This window comes from Oryzias latipes, chromosome 3 (assembly GCF_053564925.1).
Source record: "Oryzias latipes strain Hd-rR chromosome 3, Olatipes_Hd-rR_3.1".
NCBI lineage: Eukaryota > Metazoa > Chordata > Actinopteri > Beloniformes > Adrianichthyidae > Oryzias > Oryzias latipes.
In genome coordinates, this window is record NC_136239.1 from 14,393,861 (window position 1) to 14,415,029 (window position 21,169).

Genomic DNA, 21,169 nt, shown 5'->3' on the forward strand with positions numbered 1-21,169 from the left:
CATTAAAGGAGCTTCAGCCAGACTAATATGCAGGTGAAATGATGAAATCACCATTAAACGGTTCACCTTATTTATGGCGACCAAAACTTGAGTGAGAGGTGAGGCGGGTCCTTGCACAGCAGCCTTATGAAGCTTCCTACCATTGTTTAACAGCTGCAGAGGCTTCAAAGCCTCAGTTTTCCTGGACGTTTTTTTTAAACCTTTTACTGCATTTCACCGATAAACTTACCTGTTCGAGCTTGAAGATGTGCTGGTTAAAGTAATGCTGGAGACGCTCGTTGGCAAAGTTGATGCAGAACTGCTCAAAGCTGTTGCTTTCATAATCTTCAAAGCCAAAAATGTCAAGAACTCCGATGGACAAGATCTGAGAAAACCAACCAACAAACCGACCAAAACAAAATGGAAAAGGTCATTTTTAGTTAAGTTCTGGGATATATCTTTCATTTCCACGTTCCAAATCTAAACTTTAAAAAAAACTAATGTGCTGGAGCATCTTCTATGTCTGCGTTTGGTGGTCTTGCCTTGGTGGTCTCCTCCAAGTCCCTGTTGTTGAGCAGAGCGTGGTTGATCCTGAAGACGATCCAGTCGAACAGAGCACTGTACAAAGACTTGGCCATGGAGTCTCGCACTGTTCCCGCCTGGAAGCAGACAATGTATGAGCTCATAAGAAAACACACATTAAAATAAAATGTTAAATCAAAATCCTCTACACGATTGTACCATCAGGGAATTAAACTGTGGAGGATTTCTGGACACAGTAGAGCACAGCCTCCTCCCATCTGAGAACAGGACAAGCTTTTGGAATTGCATTTCACTGTGGACTCAAATCTTTGGACTTTTATGATCCTTGGATGATAGAAATCTACAATAAACACCAGCACACTCTTCTATGGGGTCATGCACCAAACATGACTTCACAGTTTCTATTGATTAACACCTTTAACGCCCCCCCCCCCAGCAGAGTATTCCACACATCTGTGTAACACATTTCCGCAGAGTAAGAGTGGGCCTTCATGCAGTTTAAGCATGAAAAACCGTGAAAGAACAGAACAATGAGAGCAAAACTGATTTATTTCAAAGTAAAATATGAAACTTTAACACCGTTGTTCATGAAGGAGCTGATACTTTCAGATTATTATGACCCGCAGCAGTCCTGGACTGCAAGGATCATATTTTATTATATTATTTGCTCAGCCTATTTCTCATTGTCTTTTCCCATCAGTTAGGGGGTGGGAGGTGTGAAAAGAGTGGGGTGCTAGGTACGGGGGGGGGGGGGGGGGGGGGGGGGGGGGGTATTTATTTATTTATTTATATTTATTTTTGAATCATCATGCTTGTTTTTATATTTTGTTGTGTTTTAATGTAAAGCACTTTGTTATATTTTTATATGAAAAGTGCTTTATAAATAAAGTTTGATTTGATTTAGCAGTTTTGTTTTAGCACTTTCTTACTGTGCTTTTGAGCAAAAACTAAACAAAAAAAAAATCACCAAGATGTCCACACACCTAGTACCCGGTGAAAATGAACAAAGTGAATGACACCTCCAAAAAAAGATGACATCACAGCAGGCCAAAGAGTCATCTGAAGGGGGCCAAAATCTAAAATCTGTTTTTTTTTTTTTTTTTTTTTTTTTTTTTTTTACTTCACTAGCAAACAAAACAAACATGTCAGGGATATCCACAGGAAGTTTTGAAACTATTATGGGATGGTAACCATTTAGTGGAAAAGTTTAAAATTTGACAATTTCCACATTTTCCCATGATATGGGAACAAAAATCTTTTGTCCGAGCAGTCTTCAGTCTTCAACTACCTTTGACCTTGGGACGAGGTCGCAATCTTGAATAAAAAAAAAAAAAATCCCCGGTCGTACCGGATACAAATTTTAACTCCTCCGAGGAATGTACATCTATTGCCTCCAAACTGCTCAGGCTTCATTAGAAGCTACTTGGAATTAAAAGCTGTAGATTTTGAACAGGGTTTGTGTTTCCTTGTTGCTCACACATTTTTGTAAATATTGTAAACATTTACTACAAGAATAGCTGGCTCAAGCTGAACAAAACAATATGACATATGATATGAACATATTGGGAATGTGAGCTTGGTTAACAAAAAACCTCAGTTGCCAGGAAAATCCAAAAATGTACTTCTGCAGATTCTTCTAAAGGTTTTAGAGATCTATGCTATGGAGACAAAACCAACTGAAAGGCCGTCATGTAGAAAAACTGGATTTCTCTGCTTGGAGCAGAAAGGAAAGAGCCAGTGAGGGCAGGTAAAAAAAAAAAAAAGGAGGGGGGGGTTAAAGGGGGGAAGCAAGGGTGAGGGCAGGTAGCGCCATACATTTCAGTCAGAGCAGTCAAAGTTCGCTGGAACATGGATAGAAAACTGTGAAAGGGATCCTTCTGATGGACGGAAAGATCTGCCACTCAAACCAGTCTGACACCAACAGGGACTTCAGCAAAAATGGTCCTGCAGGACATTTTGACTGAACTAATCAGAACCATCCTTTAGTATCAAACATTCAAATACATTTCGAAAGAGTGACTGAAAAGTCATTTATCTTCATGACCAGATGTATTTAAAACTTTAGATCCATAAAAGAGTTCACTAGAAATCAAAGAAAATCCTATTTTTTACCACTTTTAGGCAGAACAATTGCAGACCTTTTTGCAACACAGAGCATCTACAGGGCCGTATATATAAAAAAAATGTTTCCACAAGATAAATCACATCCACTAAAAAATGTCAGTGTTTAGTTTCCTCACTCATTTGACATTAAACATAACACATTCATAAATGTGATAAAACGGAGAAACCTGATATTCTAAAGCAGTTCAGAGTTGATGAGACTGTTGAGACTGCTAAAGCACTGTTGACATGGAGACCACCCAGCACGCTACCAAAACAATCGCCGTTTGTCCGTGCAGAATGACTCCTAAATATCCAGCAGGACATTTGGAAGTTTGGAGAGGATGCGGAACACCACACAGCGTGTTCTGGGAAAGTCGGAAGTGAAAAGGTGACTGAGGCGGTTTCCTTTGGTTTGTGGCAGAAACACACAAAAAAACATCATCCAACTCGCAGTATGCGCACAAGTTTCATTCCAGAAGATAGTAAAGGTACTTCATGTTCAATATCATGAGGCAAAATATGTAAATCCAGTTGATCGTGTCAGGAAAATCTCCCGGTTTGTGTGTGTTGATCTTTTTTCTGATGTCTCTAAAACAGAAATCCCAACAAAAACTGCCTTCACTTGTCTCCAAACAAACTGAAGGACTTTTGTGAATGTTTGTTTGTTTGTCTGTCTGTCTGTGTGTGTGCGTCTGTGTGGCCACAGTACAAAATCTGACCCAAAGAGCTGAGCCACAGAGAAATGAAGAACCACAGCTATGGACTGAGTGCTGAAGGTTTTTTTATGAGTAATTTCCTCTTTAGACTTAAAAACATCAAGAGAAAACCTCTGTTTTACACAAACATTAGTTTGCCCGAACAAAAAATAACCCCACAAAAAAAACTGAAACAAATCTATGAGCAGATTGAACATTTAGATTGAGATTTTTTGGGAACTGTGGTCTCAGCTCGATCCTCATCCCATACTAGTCACACCAACAAATCACTCAATGCAAGAACATATTAAGATTACAACAATAATAATTAAAAAACCAAAACAAATAAGAAAAAATAAGAAAAAAATGCTTTTTTTCTAAATACCGTTTTAAATGGAAGTTATTTGGCATGACAAAGTTCAGTGATTCCTCAATCACCACAGTTCTGGCTAAACATTCTTCTGCTTTGCCTCTTTTTTAATACTCAAATGTCATCAGCAATGATACCTACCTTTACCGGTTGCTTATTTAATGTTTTTCATTTCATTTTGATTTCTTCCTATTATTTTTCTTCTTTTACATTTTGTATTCTGTAATTTTCTGTTTTTGATTTGTAAAATGTATCGTTTTTATATTAGATATTTTGCATTTTTAACTGTGATCTTTAGTATGTTTGCGTAGTGATTTGTTGATGGGATGTGCACTTTAGGGCCTCTGTTATTCTTAAGTTCTTTTCAGCATTTTCCCAGTTATCCTGAAAGAGAAACTAATTAACTTTGTAAGTTTATCTCGTCTTAAAAGCCTTTTATCACAAATATTTACATTTTTTCTCTGAAAAACTTGTTTTAGAGACCACTCTGAAGGCATCACTTTGAAATACGCTTAGCTAAGAAAAGAAAAAAATACCAGCAATAATTGATGAGATAAGAAATAAATAAACAAAAGATGAGAAAACAAGAATTAAATGAAGTCTTAACTATGAGAAATGTGTTGGAGGACTGACACCTTAATAATTAAAAATTCATTTTCCAAATCCACTGTTATGTGAAAATCCCAATGACCTCTGTACTCTGAACATATTCAGGTCAAACAAGTCTATTTAGTGAATAATAGACAGGATTTTACCGCTGCCTCTGTAAGAAAAACGTTAATGCGTGTGGCAATCTTTTTAAGTTGGAGGATTATGAACCCCAATATGATAGTCTTCTGGAGTCCAACTTCTCCCCTCTGAGTTTCACCAGCATTTGGGAGTAAAACGAAGAAGCCGTTTCAGTGTAATAACATGCAGTAATGTTAGCCCATCAATATTATTCAATTAAAAAAAAACTCGACTTTCTAAAATCTGATGTGCACAAGAGGATGCTACAGTTGCAAACTTATGTATTTATTTGAAATATAGAGCGCTAATCAATATCGAAACAGGACAACGTCAGATTTCGATCAAGCCTTAAACTAAGTGATTGGACCTCATTTCAGATCACATGATCGGATCGGGACATTCCTAATTTTTACCCCTATTTAGTTTAAGACAGTAGCTCCTCTGTCTGTTCCAGTTACGTAGAAATTGCACTTGAAATGTTTTTTCCAATTGATACAAAATGATCCATTTTTATCGAAGAATAGCTCTTCAGGTTTCTATCGAGTGATCTGTGACCCCCAAAGGGAAAACAAAAAACAAAAAAGAGTCACCTTACAGCAGAAAGATGCAGACTTTAGAAGACCATTTGAGCTACGTTCAGGAAGTCTTAACAACAATCTGCTGCCCGACTGCAAATCTTCAGCAAGAGACTAAATTTAGAGTAGAGAAAACCACAGCCTTTGCAGTACAGTGCCAGTAATTTGACACCACTCTGTTTCAGCCTTTGGAAAAAGCAGCTGCAGTCTCACCTCGGACAGCTTGTAGGGAACGATCAACCGCTCCCCCACAGTCACCGTCTTCCTGGTTGTCAGAGCTTCAAACAGCATCTCCTCTTTGACCTGGAGATGCCAAAAAATGAGGTGAAAAAAACTTAACCTTTGAATTGTAAATGATGGGATCAAACCAATACAAGAGCAGAGCTGAGCTAAATATGGTGCCACTTGAAATTACCTCCAGCAGCTCTGAGACCACCGGCAGCACCTCTGGGTTACAGATGTCTATGGAGTCGTCCCGGTTCTTCCTTTTGTAGCGGATGTTTCCCAGGTGAAGGATGGCAGACAGCAGCGAAAAGATCCTAAACCAGGATTTAAAAGACATTAACAGTGGCAGTTAATGGTGCGCTCCACCTGTCAATGATCCTGTAGGGGCAAACTTCCACCCAAAGTTTACAGCAGTGGTCTCCGACCCCCAGGCTGTGGCCCGGTACTGGTCCGTTGGATAGTTGGTACCGGGCTGCAGAGACCTACATTTTTTCCCCCCGTTTTACTTCTAATATGATTCTTAAGGAAGTTTTATTTTGGAAAACTACTGGCGCATGTTAAGTCGCTTGGTCACATGTCGAAAACACATCCACTACTTTCTTAAAGCTGGTGCACCGACCGCTACTAAAACCTCCAAGCTAGCAAAGTTAACAAAAAACAAACGTATTTGTAACGATTCTTTTAGCAGAAAAGAGTCTGTGAGGAAAGAGAAGAAGAGCCTTTGACTTCAAAGAAAAAAGAAATCTGTATGTAACAGACAAAATCCAGAAGTCTTTACTCCAAATATGGATTTATTGCTATATTTGTTCCCACACACCATAATAATAATAATAATATCTAACAGCCAGCTGTCCAATGTTACATGGATGCTGCTTATAAAATTGCTAGATTGCCAGATATTTAGAAAATAGAAACTTTAGTAACAGGTCGTTTTTTGTTGTACTGCATAACCATCACACCAAAAGTGAAGAAAACTAAAGAAAAATACTTTTATTAGAGCTTAAAAATAGAAAAACCCTAACTGTTAAGGTCCCCAGTTAAAAATAGTTTTTTTCAACCGATATGAGGAAACTTCCGGTTACGATGGAGGACTTTGGGTTCTGATCATCTGGTGGTTCGTTGATGTCTGCAGCCTGGTCCTCTTGGATTTTTTTAGCTTTCACTTTGACAGTTAAGGGTAAAGGGAATATATATAATACTAATAAGAAGAAGAAGTAGCATTGACTGTATATGTAAGGGTTAATGGCAGACGAAGTATGCATTATCACTTTTTAACGCACGCTGTAAAAGCCTAAACCGTCCGACACGAAGCGTCCGCGAAGTGCGTTAAAAAGTGATAATGCATACTTCGAAGGCCTTTAACCCGTTTATACCATGGTCACTTACCCAAAAGCAATACATATTAACCAGTTTTTAGTCCTTAATTCTTGTTTTTATCCAATTTGGACCGGTTTCTCACAAAAAGCGGACTATTTATTACGTGGTGCGGCACCTGGCCGCGCCTCAGCACGTGACAAATAGTCCGCGTCGCGCCGCACCACCGCTGCAGTCAAGATTCTGCGAAATAAAGCGATTAAATATTTGCTGATCTTTCCAATGGGTTGAATAAAGCATCAGTTCAGAGAGAAAGTTCATCTCTTACCGCTTGTTTTCGTCCAAATTATGAAGCAAAAGGTTGTTTTAAAGAAGCCGGCGCAGTGATACAAAACATTTAAGCTAGGTGACCGGAACTTCTTCGTGGGGTTCAACGTGGGGTTATCCTGTGGTATTTCACTTTTTAATGCACACCCAGCAGCCAATCAGAATCGAGTATTCACTCGGACCATGGTAAAATTAATAATAATTGATACTCTATTTATCCCACAATGGGAAATTCTTCTCCGCATTTTGACCCATCCTCTGGGGGGAGCGGTGAGCTGCAGACTAGCCGCGCTCATTTAAGTTATCACGTTTGAATGGTTTGAACCATTCACGTTAGAATGGTTCCTACACTAAATCGAGAGTACAAATAAAGTTTAAAGCAGCTGCAGATATTTTCCAGAGGATGGAGATGAACTTTACTCTCAAAAGTAAAGGGGAAATGGAAGCTAAAAAAAAAAAAAATCAAACACCCACTTCACTACATTAAACCGGTTTCTGGGCTGGAAAAGGTTAGGGACCACGGTTTTACAGCACAAATGTTGATGTTTTCCGTGACGCACAACTGTCTAAATTCACATCATTGCTCACTGGCCACAGTGCATGCACACAACTCACAGTTTGCGGGTGGCAGGAAGAAACCCCACCATCTCCATGGCCAGCTGAAGCCTTTCAAAGTCATGTTTCAGGTCTTCTCCTTCGACGGTGAAACAGTCCTATCCGAGGAAAAAATGTAGAAAATAAAACATACATTTCCTTCACATGCAGCAGCTAAATGGTTTTAACATCAACAGACTTTAGTTCTTTGACAAATATGTGTACTTTGCAGCTGAAACAAAACAGCAGAGGTCCCTGCACCAGACAACATTAATAAGAAATACAGAATAAACAATTACTAAGATGCTTCAGTAAAAAAGAAGAAAAAAAAAGCTGACATTCCACCCTGAAGTGAGGACAAAGTACTGAAGGGAGCTCCGCTTATGGAGAGGGAAAAAGCTGCCACTGAGGTCCCATCAATAAAACCTCTCACACATAACACTAAACAACGAAAAGGACATGTGGATCGGCCTCGTGCAAATGGTGTTTGAGTCACACAGAGCTATTTGTACATTAATGTCCACTGCTTATTGCTAAAGTTAGGGTTTTATTTTTGCCAGTAAAGCTAATCTTTCTCGTGTGTTTTTCAGACAAAGTGTTTCTGGTGCAACTATCCAGTCGTTTCCCCTCACAAACCTGCAGTGGTGAGAGTTTCTTTATCCTTTGGTTTTGGATCTTTTTCTCTCTGGCTGCCATAATTGTTACATAGTGAAGCCTCAGAGCCGTACTCATAAACACACCCTGACAGCCAAAATCATGAGCGTAAGTGTTTGTTTGAACTATGTGTGTGAGAGTGGAAACAAAAAGAAATCCTCTAATTTTAGCAGGAGTTTACAGAGTTAGAAAAAAAAGTTTTAAATGCACTTTTATTCATTTAACAACATGAGGGAAAAGTCCATAAAGTCAGGAGAAACCACAAAAATGAAGACGTCGGGACAGTGATCCACCTTCTCTGCATGATCACCTGGGGCTCAGACGCATTGAATGGAGCTGCACCTGAGAACCCACAGGCCTCGCTGAACATGTTCAATGTTACAGTACATGACAGCATGATTAGAAAAAGAATGAACAAGCACTGTAGCTCAGGAGGGTTGCCAGGAAAATAAACTCTTTGAGCAAAAAAAAAAAAAAAAAAAAAAAAGGGGGGGGGGGGATGAATGCTTGATTGATGTTTCCAAAACTGCTTCTGGACAAACCCCAGGATTATTAAAACATTGTCCTGCAGACAGATGAGTCCAAAATGTGCATTTTTGGTTATTTATTTATCCATTTATTTTTATTTTGTCATGAATAGTGGTGGAGGGCGAGTGTTTTGGGGCACATTTGGAAAACCACAGCATCTTGTATTTATTTGCCTCGCACCAGTCTGTAAGGCAGAGCAGACATGGGAGACTTTCTGGTTTCAAGTGTTTAGTTTTAAAACCACAAGCGAACACAATCAAAAATATCTGTAATACTGTCTCCAAAGGGTGCCATTTATGGCTCATTAAACACATAAGTACAGAGATCCCTGCAGGCTGTAATGCTGTCAGGAAGCACTCCCTCACCCTCACAGGTAACGATGACAGAAAAAGGTAAAACCACCTGAACTTTTTCTTCTAAATCAAAGACAAAAATGTGTAGCTAAGCAAAAAAAAGGAAAAACCACAAATTTGGTAAAACTCCCACTCCGATCATCTTTTGACCTAATGTCAAAGCGTTCCTAGTGATCTTTTTACTAAGATTATGCTGTTTTCAGGCTTAATAAAAAAAACTGTGAAGCTAAATTTGTTACTTTAAGCTTAATTTTCTTTTTACATGCCCTCCATCATGAGAAAAATGCCATAAGAACATATTAAAAACGTATAAAACACACATTTCAGCAGACTGGGTCTTTAAAATGGTTGTTTGCGTAGGCTGCTTTAGCTTTTCACTTTTTCTTCAAAGACAACTGAGCTGGATATATAGCAGTATCAACATTCACACTGAACCATCTTTTTCACTCTCCTTAGTGTTCATCATCATGAAATGGGCCTATAAAAATGAACCTTGCGACTTTCCCTAGAACCTTAGTGAAGTTCAACAGATGGTTTTCAGACTCTGGTGACATCTCAGCAGAGAAAGAGGATTAACAAAAAAGAATGGGAAAAAAAGAAATTGGGAGAGAAGATGAATCATTACAACTGTAGTGTTCTGCACACCAATAAGAAAAAAAAAGGTGCAGGAACTGATGACCCAACAAGTCCCAACACAGTTTTGTTTGTCGACTCATTTCTTTATGAAAGCCACAGAATCTAAGGGGAGGAAGAGGATTCAGCCCAAAAAAATGTTCTGAAAGCACATTTAGATTACCATGCTGCTGCTTAAGATCATCATTTCATTATAGTGTTCATTGAGGCTCTAATACTTTATGTTGAAAGGTTGAGTCAACAATCAAAAAAGATGAGACAACATACCACTACCAAAAAGAAACACAACCAGGAAAAACGATAAAGCTGAAGCAGACAGGAACCCAAAAAAAAGCACTAAAGAAAGCAAAGGCAGGAGCAGGGATGGAGAGCTGAACCGTGACCAGAAAGGGTGCAGTCTTCTGAAAGCTCGGAGGTGAATTAAGACCAACACATCTGGACAAAAGGGAAGACGTGGGAACAGCACGGATACTGACCGGTTCACCGTCATAGTAACTGTCCCAGTGCTGATGGCGGGGTGTCTTTGTCATCTGCAAGCGTTAGGACAGAGTTCACAAACGGCGAGGTCAGAGAGAAGCAATCAACAAACAGCATGAAGTCAACCATGTTTGCAGATTATATGAGGTGCAAATGAGAGCGGAGCGGCTGCATTACTCTGAATGGATGCAAACATTACTGGGTTAGGAGGACAAAAGACAAAAAAAACAAAAAAACAAAAGCATTTATGCAACAAACGTGCTGTTCCAGTCTCACGGGTTCACGGTCTCTCGAAGGCCTGCATGAGGTTAGCAACTGGAAAAAGAAACATTTTTCAAATGTCTCAAAGATTTTCTAACATTTCTAACAAACTCCCAGGGCTAAAACATGCAAGAGAGACAAAACATTCCCACAGGCATTACTGGAGCACATTCTTTGTAGCAAAGACTCCCTTCTGTTACACATTCAGAATTAACACCCAAGCCACCATCCTTCTAATTTGCACGCTTCTTCTTCCACTTTCGGCTTCTCCCATCAGGGGTCGCCACAGCGAACGAGTCGCATGGTAAATTTGGCAATGTTTTTTTTTTACGCCGGATGCCCTTCCTGACGCAACCTTCTCAAACCGGGCTTGGAACCGGCAGAGGTAGAGAAGGGAACAGGGAGCAGCCCGGAGTCGAACCCGGGTTTCACGGACGGAAGGCGCCGCAAACCAGCACGAGCTAAACTGGCTCCCTGTCCTTCTAATTTGCACGCAATTGAAAATAATATTTTTTAAGTCAGACTGGACGTTTCCAACATCTGTAGCTGATATGTGAAGACATAATTACTGTAACTATTGGAGTATAATAGGGCTGCACGATATGAGGAAAACTTGCGATATGCGATATTAGTGATCAATATTGCGATAACGATAAATTTGCGGTAAATAAACAAACAGAAAAATAAACAAAAATATCATTCCCATTTCATTGCAACAGTTTAAAAATTATACAGTACTCCAAATGACCCTCATCGACATGGGGGACAAACATCTAACATAATAGGCCTCCATCTGATTGGTCAACAATGGGAAGGCCTCCATCTGATTGGTCAAAGCATAAAGGGATTTATTTGATTCGTTAAATGCTTCAAGCTGCTAGAAGATTGTTTTAACACATTTTGGATTTGCGATTTATTGCGATATTCGCCGTCTTTTGCGATATGCATATTGCAGAGCTGGATATTGCGATAACGATAAATTTGCGGTATATTGTGCAGGCTTAGAGTATAAATCAATAAATCATTGGTTGGGGGCGTGCCATCTACTTAGGTGGGACGTCAATGAGATTTTTCAAAAATACAGAGGCTCATCTGCTCATTATGGTCATCACACTGCAGGTGTGTATCAGCATTTTATACCAACAGCAACAGTGACACTTATCTAATGCTACATTCACGTTGGGCTTGGAAACGTGTGTTCAAGCAACCACTTTCAATGAAAAGTCTAGGTAAGCGCACTGATATCGGTGTTAAACTCTCATATTCACGCATGGCTACGCAAAACTTTAAGTCAATTTTTGGGCTATATGTACAAAATGTGCCGCCATAGAAAGCACGACAAAAGTTAAACCAGCTGAACTTGAACCAATCAGCGACTCGGATTTGGTAGTGGCGTATGAGTAGCGTCCTTTTAAATTCAAGGAAGTCCCAACTGTTTGAAAATTGGAAAAATTAATAATTGCTGTTCGTACCCGACCAGAATTTCGTGACACCAAGTCTTTCATTTATAAGAGTAGAGCTGTGGGAAAAAAGGATTCATGAGATTTACACCACTTCAGCATTTTGTACCAAGCTTCCTCCAACTGTGCATACATGCGCTTGTATGAGGTAGCGACAGACCTGTGTGAACAGCATGTGCTAAAATGGTGAACAAAAACCCACATGCAGCGGGTTTTTGAATGCGCCACACATGCCTGCTGTGTACATAGCATTACACCGGGCTTGGCAGAGTTGTTCAACAGTGACAGATGATGAAGAATTCAGAGATTGGAAGTGATAAAAAAAAAAGAGATTAGTCGACTTGTTCGCATGTTCTTTGTGGTTATCTGAAAAATTGTTCATATGTTATGTTAATATACTTGATTCCTCCTGTGTTTCATGAAGCTAAATAAGCATCAGTGTGTTGTGGTAGTGAAGCACACAGATATTCAGTGTATTATTTTTTATCTATACCATTAGTTTGATTCGTCTTTTTAAAGTTGAAATGTGTGCTCCGTAAGCACACGTGCGTTTGCATGTGCACATCAGTAAGGGCTGGGAGGAATGGCAGGAATCCTCTGCTGTCTTCTGTACGGACAGAAGGATTTTTAAGGAGAACAACCAGGTTGTCAGAGCCTGGATATCAAAAACAAAGACCAAACTAATTTTGCAAAACATCCACATTCCACATGGATAGTGTAGATTTATATTTTAGTGTGGCTCTGCTTCCTGGAAACCTGTTTTCCTTGTAGGAAATTCCATCAAAGGCAGAAACTTTAATTTAGTTCCTTTTCTCTGTGTTTGGTACTGAAGACGGAGGGTGGGAGGTTTGTGTACTAAGATAAAAGCAGACCAGAGGCTGTGCAAACTACATGCGTGCACGTTTTCCCACCAGCCACAGAAAGAAAGATGCTGTGCAGCAAAAAAAAAAACAAAAAACAAAACAGTGACTTGTGTTTTCTTGTGGGGGAAAGAGGTGATGAAGGACATGGCAGTGTTCCTTTTGTGTTAACTTTTCAGCTGAAAGAAGAGCTGATGCTCAAACCCAGACATTTGTGACTCTGAGTGACACATCCCAACAGCGTCCGATGGACAAAAGCAGCCGGCTCTGCAGGACGCTCCTGCATGCCGTTCAGATTATCTGTAGTATGCGCAGCTCTGAGGGTCCCACCTGACTGAGGTAATGGTATTCTTCAGGCTTCTTGAGGTGAAAGGCTTTTCTCTCCTCGTCGCTTACTCCTGCCAGCAGGTAGTAAAACACGTGGTAGTTTCTGAAAAATAAAAATGAATACATAAACAAAAGAAACATCCACATTCCATACATTCAACAGTTCTCAAAAATGCCAAAATGATATTTTCTTACTATGATGTGTTTCCTGTCTGTACTAAAAATATAACAATTTAGTCAGGAACTGAGTAACAAAAAACAAAACAAAAAGATTAGAATATGAAAATGATGAACTTCTACTCTAGCTAAACAAAACTCAGAAATTCTACAGATTATGCTTTTATTCTAAAAATTGTTGGATGGACAGACGGAAGGTTTATTTGTGACTTTCTAGATTTAATCCCAAACTGTATGTCTGCCTTATGTGGATTTATAAACATTGACTGTATATGAGAACTGGACTGAGGGACCCCTCCCACCCCCACCAAATAGGAAGTATCCGCTGGCTCTAAGAAGCCAAAATCCTTAAGACTTTTTTTGAGACATAAACAGCTTTTCATTATATTTATCAGAACAACCATTCTTGCTCTAACACCTCTTTTTCTTTAACATGTTTTAATCCTAATTTCTATTGACTATTGTTCTGAAAGTCAAGTTAAAATTATAAACTGGGCAATCAGATGCCTGAATAAAAGTAGGTGGTCTGACATTGAATGTTTGAAACATTTGAATGAAAGACTCTCCCAAGCCCGCTTTCAAGTAGTAGCATCTGGGTTTCCAACAAGCTCACTCCTGATTGGTGAGAGTGGTTGCTATAGAAATGTTGACTCAGACCAACTCCAATAAGTCACTGCTTACTGACCATGTCCAGCTCCAATCTGGCAGCGTCCGTATTGCCAAAAAAACAGACTTCATTGGAACCATTTCCTGAGTGACATAACACTCACTACTTCTCTGCTGATGTTATGTGCAGTTGATATGGATGCTGTTGGCTTTAAACTAAAAAAAATGGAGTACAGTGGATAAAAACGACAGCAGCACTTTAGTCTAACACACTTAGTGGCTTCCTGTGAGGTGCTCACCGCTCATTGTGCTCCTGATAGACCAGCCTGGACTTCTCCAGCAGGTACTTCTCCACGTATGCTCTGAAAAAACAGCAGCCTCAAATCAGTGACTCGCATAAAGCTGGTTTTCAGGAATAAAATGGAATAGTTTTGCTCCGGGCTCTTACCCTCTCACAGTGCCGCTCTCCTGATAATTCACCTGAATGAACTTGCCAAAGCGGCTGGAGTTGTTGTTTTGTGCCGTTTTTGCATTCCCAAACGCCTGTGGGCCAGAGAAGAAGATGTGATCAGACAAAAGCAAACCAAAGCAGGCCCAACATCACACTGGATTGAGATCAAGTTTGATTATTTGTCACTCTTATGTCAAACACTGCGATGGAACACATTCAGAAATGACATAGCAGTCTATCAATCAAGCCCCTTTTATAATAAGGTATGATGGAACTAAAGCCAGCAGGCCTGATGGAAAACAAAACAAAAAAGCTTCTTGGATGAGTAATGGGATCCATGTGGAACATGTGTAGCTCTAATAAGAGGAACCAATATTGCCGCTGCTGGTGTTGAGCGACCGCCTGGAGGGGAAGTCGTTTCTGCCCCGTATAAACCCTGCAGTTATTTGCAGCACAACCTCCAGTAAACAAATTCCTCCGTAAAACACTGGGAGCTGTGTTGAACGCTGCGTCTGCGTCTCCCACCCTCCACCAGCATGAGCATGGTGGGAGCCACCAGACAACATCAAAACCCACACCATGAAAGAGGGAGCAGTAAAGAAGGACCGTTTTCTGGAGATGCTGCTTAATTACATAAGGGAAGACAACATCTGGTTGGTTTATTTACCAAATCAAAGATTCATCTGATCTTTCATTTTCCTGTGGAAAGCGAGTCACTCAGAACTTGTGCTTCAACATCTGTACTTGTTTCCATACTGCAAACACACATGAAGCCTCTTCTTTGTAGAAAAATATCAATGAAGTCTTTTATTGCCATCCTTGAGGGGGCAGAGGAAAGAAAGGTACAGTGGATAGAGAACAGACGTGTTTCCTTCAGAAAATTTCTTCTGCAGGGATTAGATGAGTTGTGTGGATGAGGCGAGAAGGAAAGTCACTACTTCAACATAATTATAAAGTTCAGCTTCTTGATTGAAGCTCTGCAGACACTCCTGTCACTCCTTTGCCTACAAAAGGGTTTCACAGATTTCAGAATCCCTTTTATTGGCCATGTATGTGTGCGCATACAAGGAATTTGACTTTAGCGACTGTTTCTTGCTTAAATTGGTTCATATTGAGGTTTCAAACTCTGTGACTGGTCAAGAGTTCAGAAGAGCCATGGTGGCTAGTTTTGGTGTTCAGAGCTCTGAAAAACTGGACCCAGGGGAGGAACCTCAAAAGATTGATGGACAATGATAAAAGGTCAAAAAATGACAAGTAGTACAGGGCACAGCATGAGGCACCATCCTGGTGCTTTATGAATGAAAGCAGGTCATACATGACAGCATGTATGAGCCACTACTAATGTCTAGCTTTTTAGCTCCCAGTTTACAAATCATAAAGGTTTAACATGCAGGACTGGGTCTCACCACCAAAATACTCAATCTGTTCAATTGAATATGCAATTCTTCCATCCATCCACCTATCCATCTTCAGAACCCACTGAGTCCCTTTCAGGCTCACAAGGCTGCTGGAGCCTGCCCTGGCTACTGTTGGTAAAGGCGGGGTACATCTTCAATATTGTGTTGAGGGCCCCCACATTCACAGCTAGGTAGAATTTGTGAAGCGTGTTTTTGGATTGAAGAAGTAAACCGGAGTACCTGAAGAAAACCCATTCATGCACAGGGATAACATGCAAACTCCACACAGAAAGGTCCCAGCCAGGATTTGAACCACTGGCTTCTCACCCACCAGCGAGGGCGCTAACCACTACACCACCATGCAGCCTTGACTGGAATTCTAAATGAAGACATTTAGATTTTTCTGTTTTAAATTTCCCATTTTGAACCAATGTTTCTTGTTATATTGAATAACATGCTTCACGCAACTGGTAAAACAAAAGTAGGCGGAGCTTTCATTAATAAAATGTAAAATTCTTACAGGAAAACTGATCAAAAACTGTTTTTTGAAAAAAACAAAACAAAAGAAAATTGATGTATGGATTTAATATTTTGTAAATAAGCCCAATTTGACACCAGTTTTTTTTTGGATTTATTTTTTCTGCCCAGATTTTGTAACATACATTATCATTCCACAGCCGAAGGGAGAAAATAGGACCCTGCTGGTTTTGCCGCAGAATGACATGAATGGTCTAAGAAGGACAACAACAACAACAACAACAAGAACCATAAACACAAACCAGTCCTTAACATTTGACATACAAAGCTGAGCACATCATCTAATGTCAAGTACAGAGGAAATCCACCATCGGCTCTGCTGCCTGGACAAAAACAGCAGAACATCTTCCAACAGTGGAACTGTGATGCTATCGCTGCACATCCAAAAATCCTGATTTCCAAAGGTGACGCCTGATTCAACACCCTCAGCTAGAAACCAGCCATTCTGGAGCTCCAGCTTTAAGGCCCGTTCACACCGGGACGAATTTCGTCGGCGATTTTCGCCGACGTTTAACGCCTCGTGACTAAACAAAGGGCCCCAATGAGAGTGTGCACACCGACGCGAAAAAACGCCACGCGACAAAGCGTCAGAAAAAAAAACGCCTCGGGTTCGTTTTTTTTTTTCGACGCGTCGCGTCGAAATCTACTCGACCAATGAGAATGGCGCTTTTGCTCACGTGTCTGGAGCTTCTGAAGTTACAGTAAAACACAACTTGGGGGCGCTCAAACACAAAACTGCCTTGCTGAGCACACATACCAGCGAAGAAGATAGACGCCAAGTAGCGTCTACACAGCCGCGAAGCAATAATGACGGACATTCTAAAACATCCCCGAACCAAGTACCAGTTGGAGCTACTGGTGCTTGAAATATTCATGTTTTCTTTGTTTGATTCTGACAAGCGTGTAAGTACTTGCTCTCTTCTTCTGAGTGAAAAGCGACTTTAAGAAGCGTAAAGTTGCGCAGCGCCACCTTGTGTACAGGAGTATTTCTGTTTTACATTAAGCGCCATCTAATGTCAGGGAATGAAATTGCATGTTCACTCCACTCATCGTCAGCGAAAATCGCCTGGGTGTGAACACAAAAAACGTGGCGAAAAACGCTGGCGAATAACGCCTGGCGAATATTCGTCCCGGTGTGTACGGGCCTTTAGTTTGTAGACAGATAATAAAAACCAGGTACCAGTGATTCCAAAGCCACATGTGAAGGCACTCCTGGTCAGACCTGACGGTACTTTTGTTAACACACATCACCGGGGTTCTGGAAGCAGGATGTAGAACGGCTGAAACACTGATCTACGTTCTAACACTGCAGAATCCTCCATCTGCTTCTGGTGAAAAAGAACAAAGTTTAAACAGACGTTTTTAAAACAGGCTCTGTTTATCCTCGGCACACTTGGCAAGCTCCACATCAGAGCCAGTAAGGCACAAATCACCTGACAGAAGCCGACATATCCACAGCTGATCTCTGACAGTTTGGACTTTCTCCCCGTGAACATTAAAAGAAAAGCAGAACAGAGCCTTAAATCACTGCTGAGAACCAGCTGTCTGAACACTACAGGCTCTGAAGGTTATCACACTACAGCTTAGCAGTCATTTCAGACTTTTGGGGCATTTTCCGAACAGCAGCAACGTAATTTTTCACAATAAAAGCCACAAAATGAAAAGACTGTAACTGCTACTGAGAAGGGGGCAGAACCAAACTGCAACAGCGTCCTACACAAAAAAATATTTAACAAAGTAAGAACCAGACTTGGAAAACAAATCCATAGTCAAGGCTACCAGACAACCCCTTCATGTTCAGCACAGAGGAAACACAGACAAACTGTTATAAGAGAAACTGAAGATCCATCTTTTTCACACTTTCAGTTTGTTTGTAATTTTTTTTTTTAATGTAATTTTGACCAAAACCTGTGAGGGGGGTTGACACACGGTGCTGCAGGTTTTTGGTTGTCCAGGGCCCGCGGAGAGTCATAGACAAGAGCAGTCGCATGTTAAAGGGCGTGCAGGTGTGACTCGTAGTTGCCTTGAGGCTCATACGACCACCTTAAGGGACGTCATGGAAATGGAATGTACCATTGTTGTGTGTGGTAAAGTGTATCTTGAAGTATTTGAAAGGATAATATAAGTGGAATGCACTCATGGAGTAGTAAGGTGAGAGTACTGGCCCTTGTTGACTGGGTTCAAATGTTGCACGACACAGAGTGTGCATGTAAAACGCAAGTTGCCCATAGCACGCCCACACAAACTACGCTCTGTCTCATTTTAACAGTGACATGGAAAGCACTGTGTAGGATTTGGGGGGGAGGGTGTTAGAAAAATGAAAATATGTGTAGAACACCCCTGTGTTTCACCTATTTCACCCTTACTCTTGCGTTTGGCATCAGTGTTTGCCACGACCTCTTGCTTGCACCATGCCCATGGAGAAGAATGCCAACTGACATTTTTATTCTATGGGTTCACCATTTTGTGTGGGATACCTGCCTGTGTGTTCTGGACAAAGGCAGTTGTGACTAAAGCTACGTTAAAACCACCCTGGGCAATGTTCATTCCAACAATGAAAAGTCTATGTCAATAAATGTAAACATGCATACGCTTTTTGAACTCTTGCCATCACTCGTTGGTATGGATGGTTTCTACAACTGATTTTGGGCTCTACAGACTAAACACATGGCCATTGAACATGCGTTGAAAGTTAAACCAAACTTTGACCAATCAGGGACTTGAATTGGGTGGTAATGAATGGATGACGTCCCCTTTCATTTACAAAGTCCCAATCATTTCGAAATTGATCGAGAAGGAATGAATAATTGCGGTTTGTGCCCGGCTCGATTTATACGACACCAAGTGTTTCATTTATACAAATTGAGGTGTGGAAAAAAAAAAACCATGAAGCAAGATTTAGGAGATTTGTACCAAGCTTCTTCCAACTGTTGGTGGGGGACATGTGATAGTAAAAAGTGGAAAAGAAAAATGGTGTCAAGAATTATGATTGCTAATATCGATTTTTTAGAGAGAGAAAAAACGTTTGACTTCAATTCAAGTTCAGTATTGTATCTGCAACTTAACATTCAGTGATCCAACATGGGCCCAACGAAAAGACTAGAAATCTGACGACAGATTTTTTTGTAATCTGTAAACCGACTCATAGGCAGAACTTTTGTTTCTAAGAAACATGTTAGTTTTCCTCTTTAACAGGAAGCAGTCATTTATTGCCTCAGTGCAGGGAGTAGCGGCTCCTCTACACACATTTTGTCCCACAATGTTTAATTTTGTGTGGCTGACTTCATTAGCAGCTTCCTGAGCGCAGAGGAGTCACGCGCTGCTCTGATGAAGAGGAGCTTCATTAAACTCAGAAAAGGCCGTTTTAGCCAGCCAGCATCTGCTTAAAGGGCCACACATTTTTAGAAGATTTCCACAAAGGCTTGTGCTCACAAACTCATTCGAATCACACAAATAGTGGTTTTGTTGGAATTCTCCCGTGCCTCTGTAAATGAAAAGAGCCTCCTTCTGACCCCCTCTTAATAGAAATGAGTCATTTTAAGAGAAGTGTTCAGAGCAATTCAAAGAGATGTTAGTCATTTGACCTCTGCACATTCACATCCTCATGGCTGTGCTGAGTCACTCCCTGCTCTACTCCGACAGGATGTCAACAACAGCGTAACGGGGGTGATGACTTGGGCCAGCATGCATCACAGCGTGTGTGTGGGCAGATAACATTCTCCAGGGTCCAATTCACCAACATGGCCCTTGTAATCTTACAAGTGGGGCCAAACTGGCCAGAGCACTGTGGTCACCCACAAGGGAAAAAAGAAAACGCTAGAGTGACCACTCCAAGCCAAAAACATTAAAAAAAAATGTTTTAGACTTTAAACGGAACCACAGCTGTTGGAGAAAATCCTGACAATGAAAAACTTTGACACGACAAACTGGAGTCTTTCTTCTTTTTTTTATTAACCCGTAAAGCCCACGACAGTGAAGAGTTTACAGAAGGTTTAAAGTTTTTAGAATTAAGATTTTTTTTTTTAAACCTTTGATAAAATCCACAAAAATCTGTAATATCATGTTTTTATGAGATAAAGATAGGATAATACGTTCAGTAATTCGATCCTCGGGTTTTTAACATGCTGCAAATGAAATATAAAGAAATGATCGACACATTTTATATTCAATTCAGCAAGTAGTCATTTCAAAAAATGAACAACAGACGGGTTTTCCTCACCACAAAGTTCAGGAAAGTAGCAAAACTTTTCCCACCAAAAGTGTTTTTGAGTTTTCATGTATGCAGCCATTTTGTATTAAGCAAGAAAAGCCCTTCTACTGCCCCTAGTGGACTGATGATGAACTGCAGAGCAGGAAACACGAAACAAGTTATATACAATGAGTTTTTAAGAAAAGGTTGGATCATGTCAATGAGATAGGGGGTTCAGGAATGCATGTAATAAATATGATATAAATGCTAATTTAGGGATAAAAAACTGTCCCACATGAAGGCTTCAAAAACGTTCAACTTTAATTTTTCTCTTGTAAAAAAGTCACACGACACGAAAAAAAGGGATTTGTGTGAATTTCTTCCTGAGCATCAAAGTGAGAAGTTAAGGTTTCACAACCCCTATGATCAGTTTACTTAGTCTCAAATGCAAATCCATGCAACGAAAATGTAATCAACTGATAAGGAAAAATGTTGGAGAATGAACACAACCACAGTAACAAGACAACACAACAAACAAAACCTCTTCACATAAAGGAGATCTCTGCTAAACTTAACTGAAGAATCTGACTGAGTCCTGCAGCGCTAGTGAGAAGGAAGTCAACATTAGTCACGGTAATGCAGATGAAAGGCAGGCCTAATAAAAAAATGATCATGAATCTCAAGCTCTTCTTAGACCTCAGACACTGCTTGGATTATTTAAACCTCTCCGATTTGGACATGACGGGTGGAGAAAAGCTGCATTCCTGACACTGAGAACCCCCTCAGCGCAAAATCACACAAG

General features: G+C 40.4%; 1 protein-coding gene across 13 annotated transcripts in view; it reads right to left on the reverse strand.

Moving 5' to 3' along the window:
• myo9aa (myosin IXAa) overlaps positions 1-21,169 on the reverse strand; it is a 106,929-nt gene that overhangs the window by 39,806 nt on the left and 45,954 nt on the right. For 10 of the 13 annotated variants that reach the window (XM_020712164.3, XM_078944226.1, XM_078944225.1 and 7 more), the window contains exons 3-11: positions 14,242-14,336; positions 14,093-14,155; positions 13,014-13,113; positions 10,102-10,155; positions 7,479-7,576; positions 5,413-5,536; positions 5,211-5,300; positions 522-638; positions 230-364 (exon numbers count right to left, since the gene is read on the reverse strand). In XM_020712164.3, the coding sequence (XP_020567823.1) occupies positions 230-364; positions 522-638; positions 5,211-5,300; positions 5,413-5,536; positions 7,479-7,576; positions 10,102-10,155; positions 13,014-13,113; positions 14,093-14,155; positions 14,242-14,336 (876 nt within the window). The remainder of the gene's footprint in view (positions 1-229; positions 365-521; positions 639-5,210; positions 5,301-5,412; positions 5,537-7,478; positions 7,577-10,101; positions 10,156-13,013; positions 13,114-14,092; positions 14,156-14,241; positions 14,337-21,169) is intronic. The other 3 variants (XM_078944228.1, XM_078944227.1, XM_020712158.3) reach the window with 1 other exon arrangement.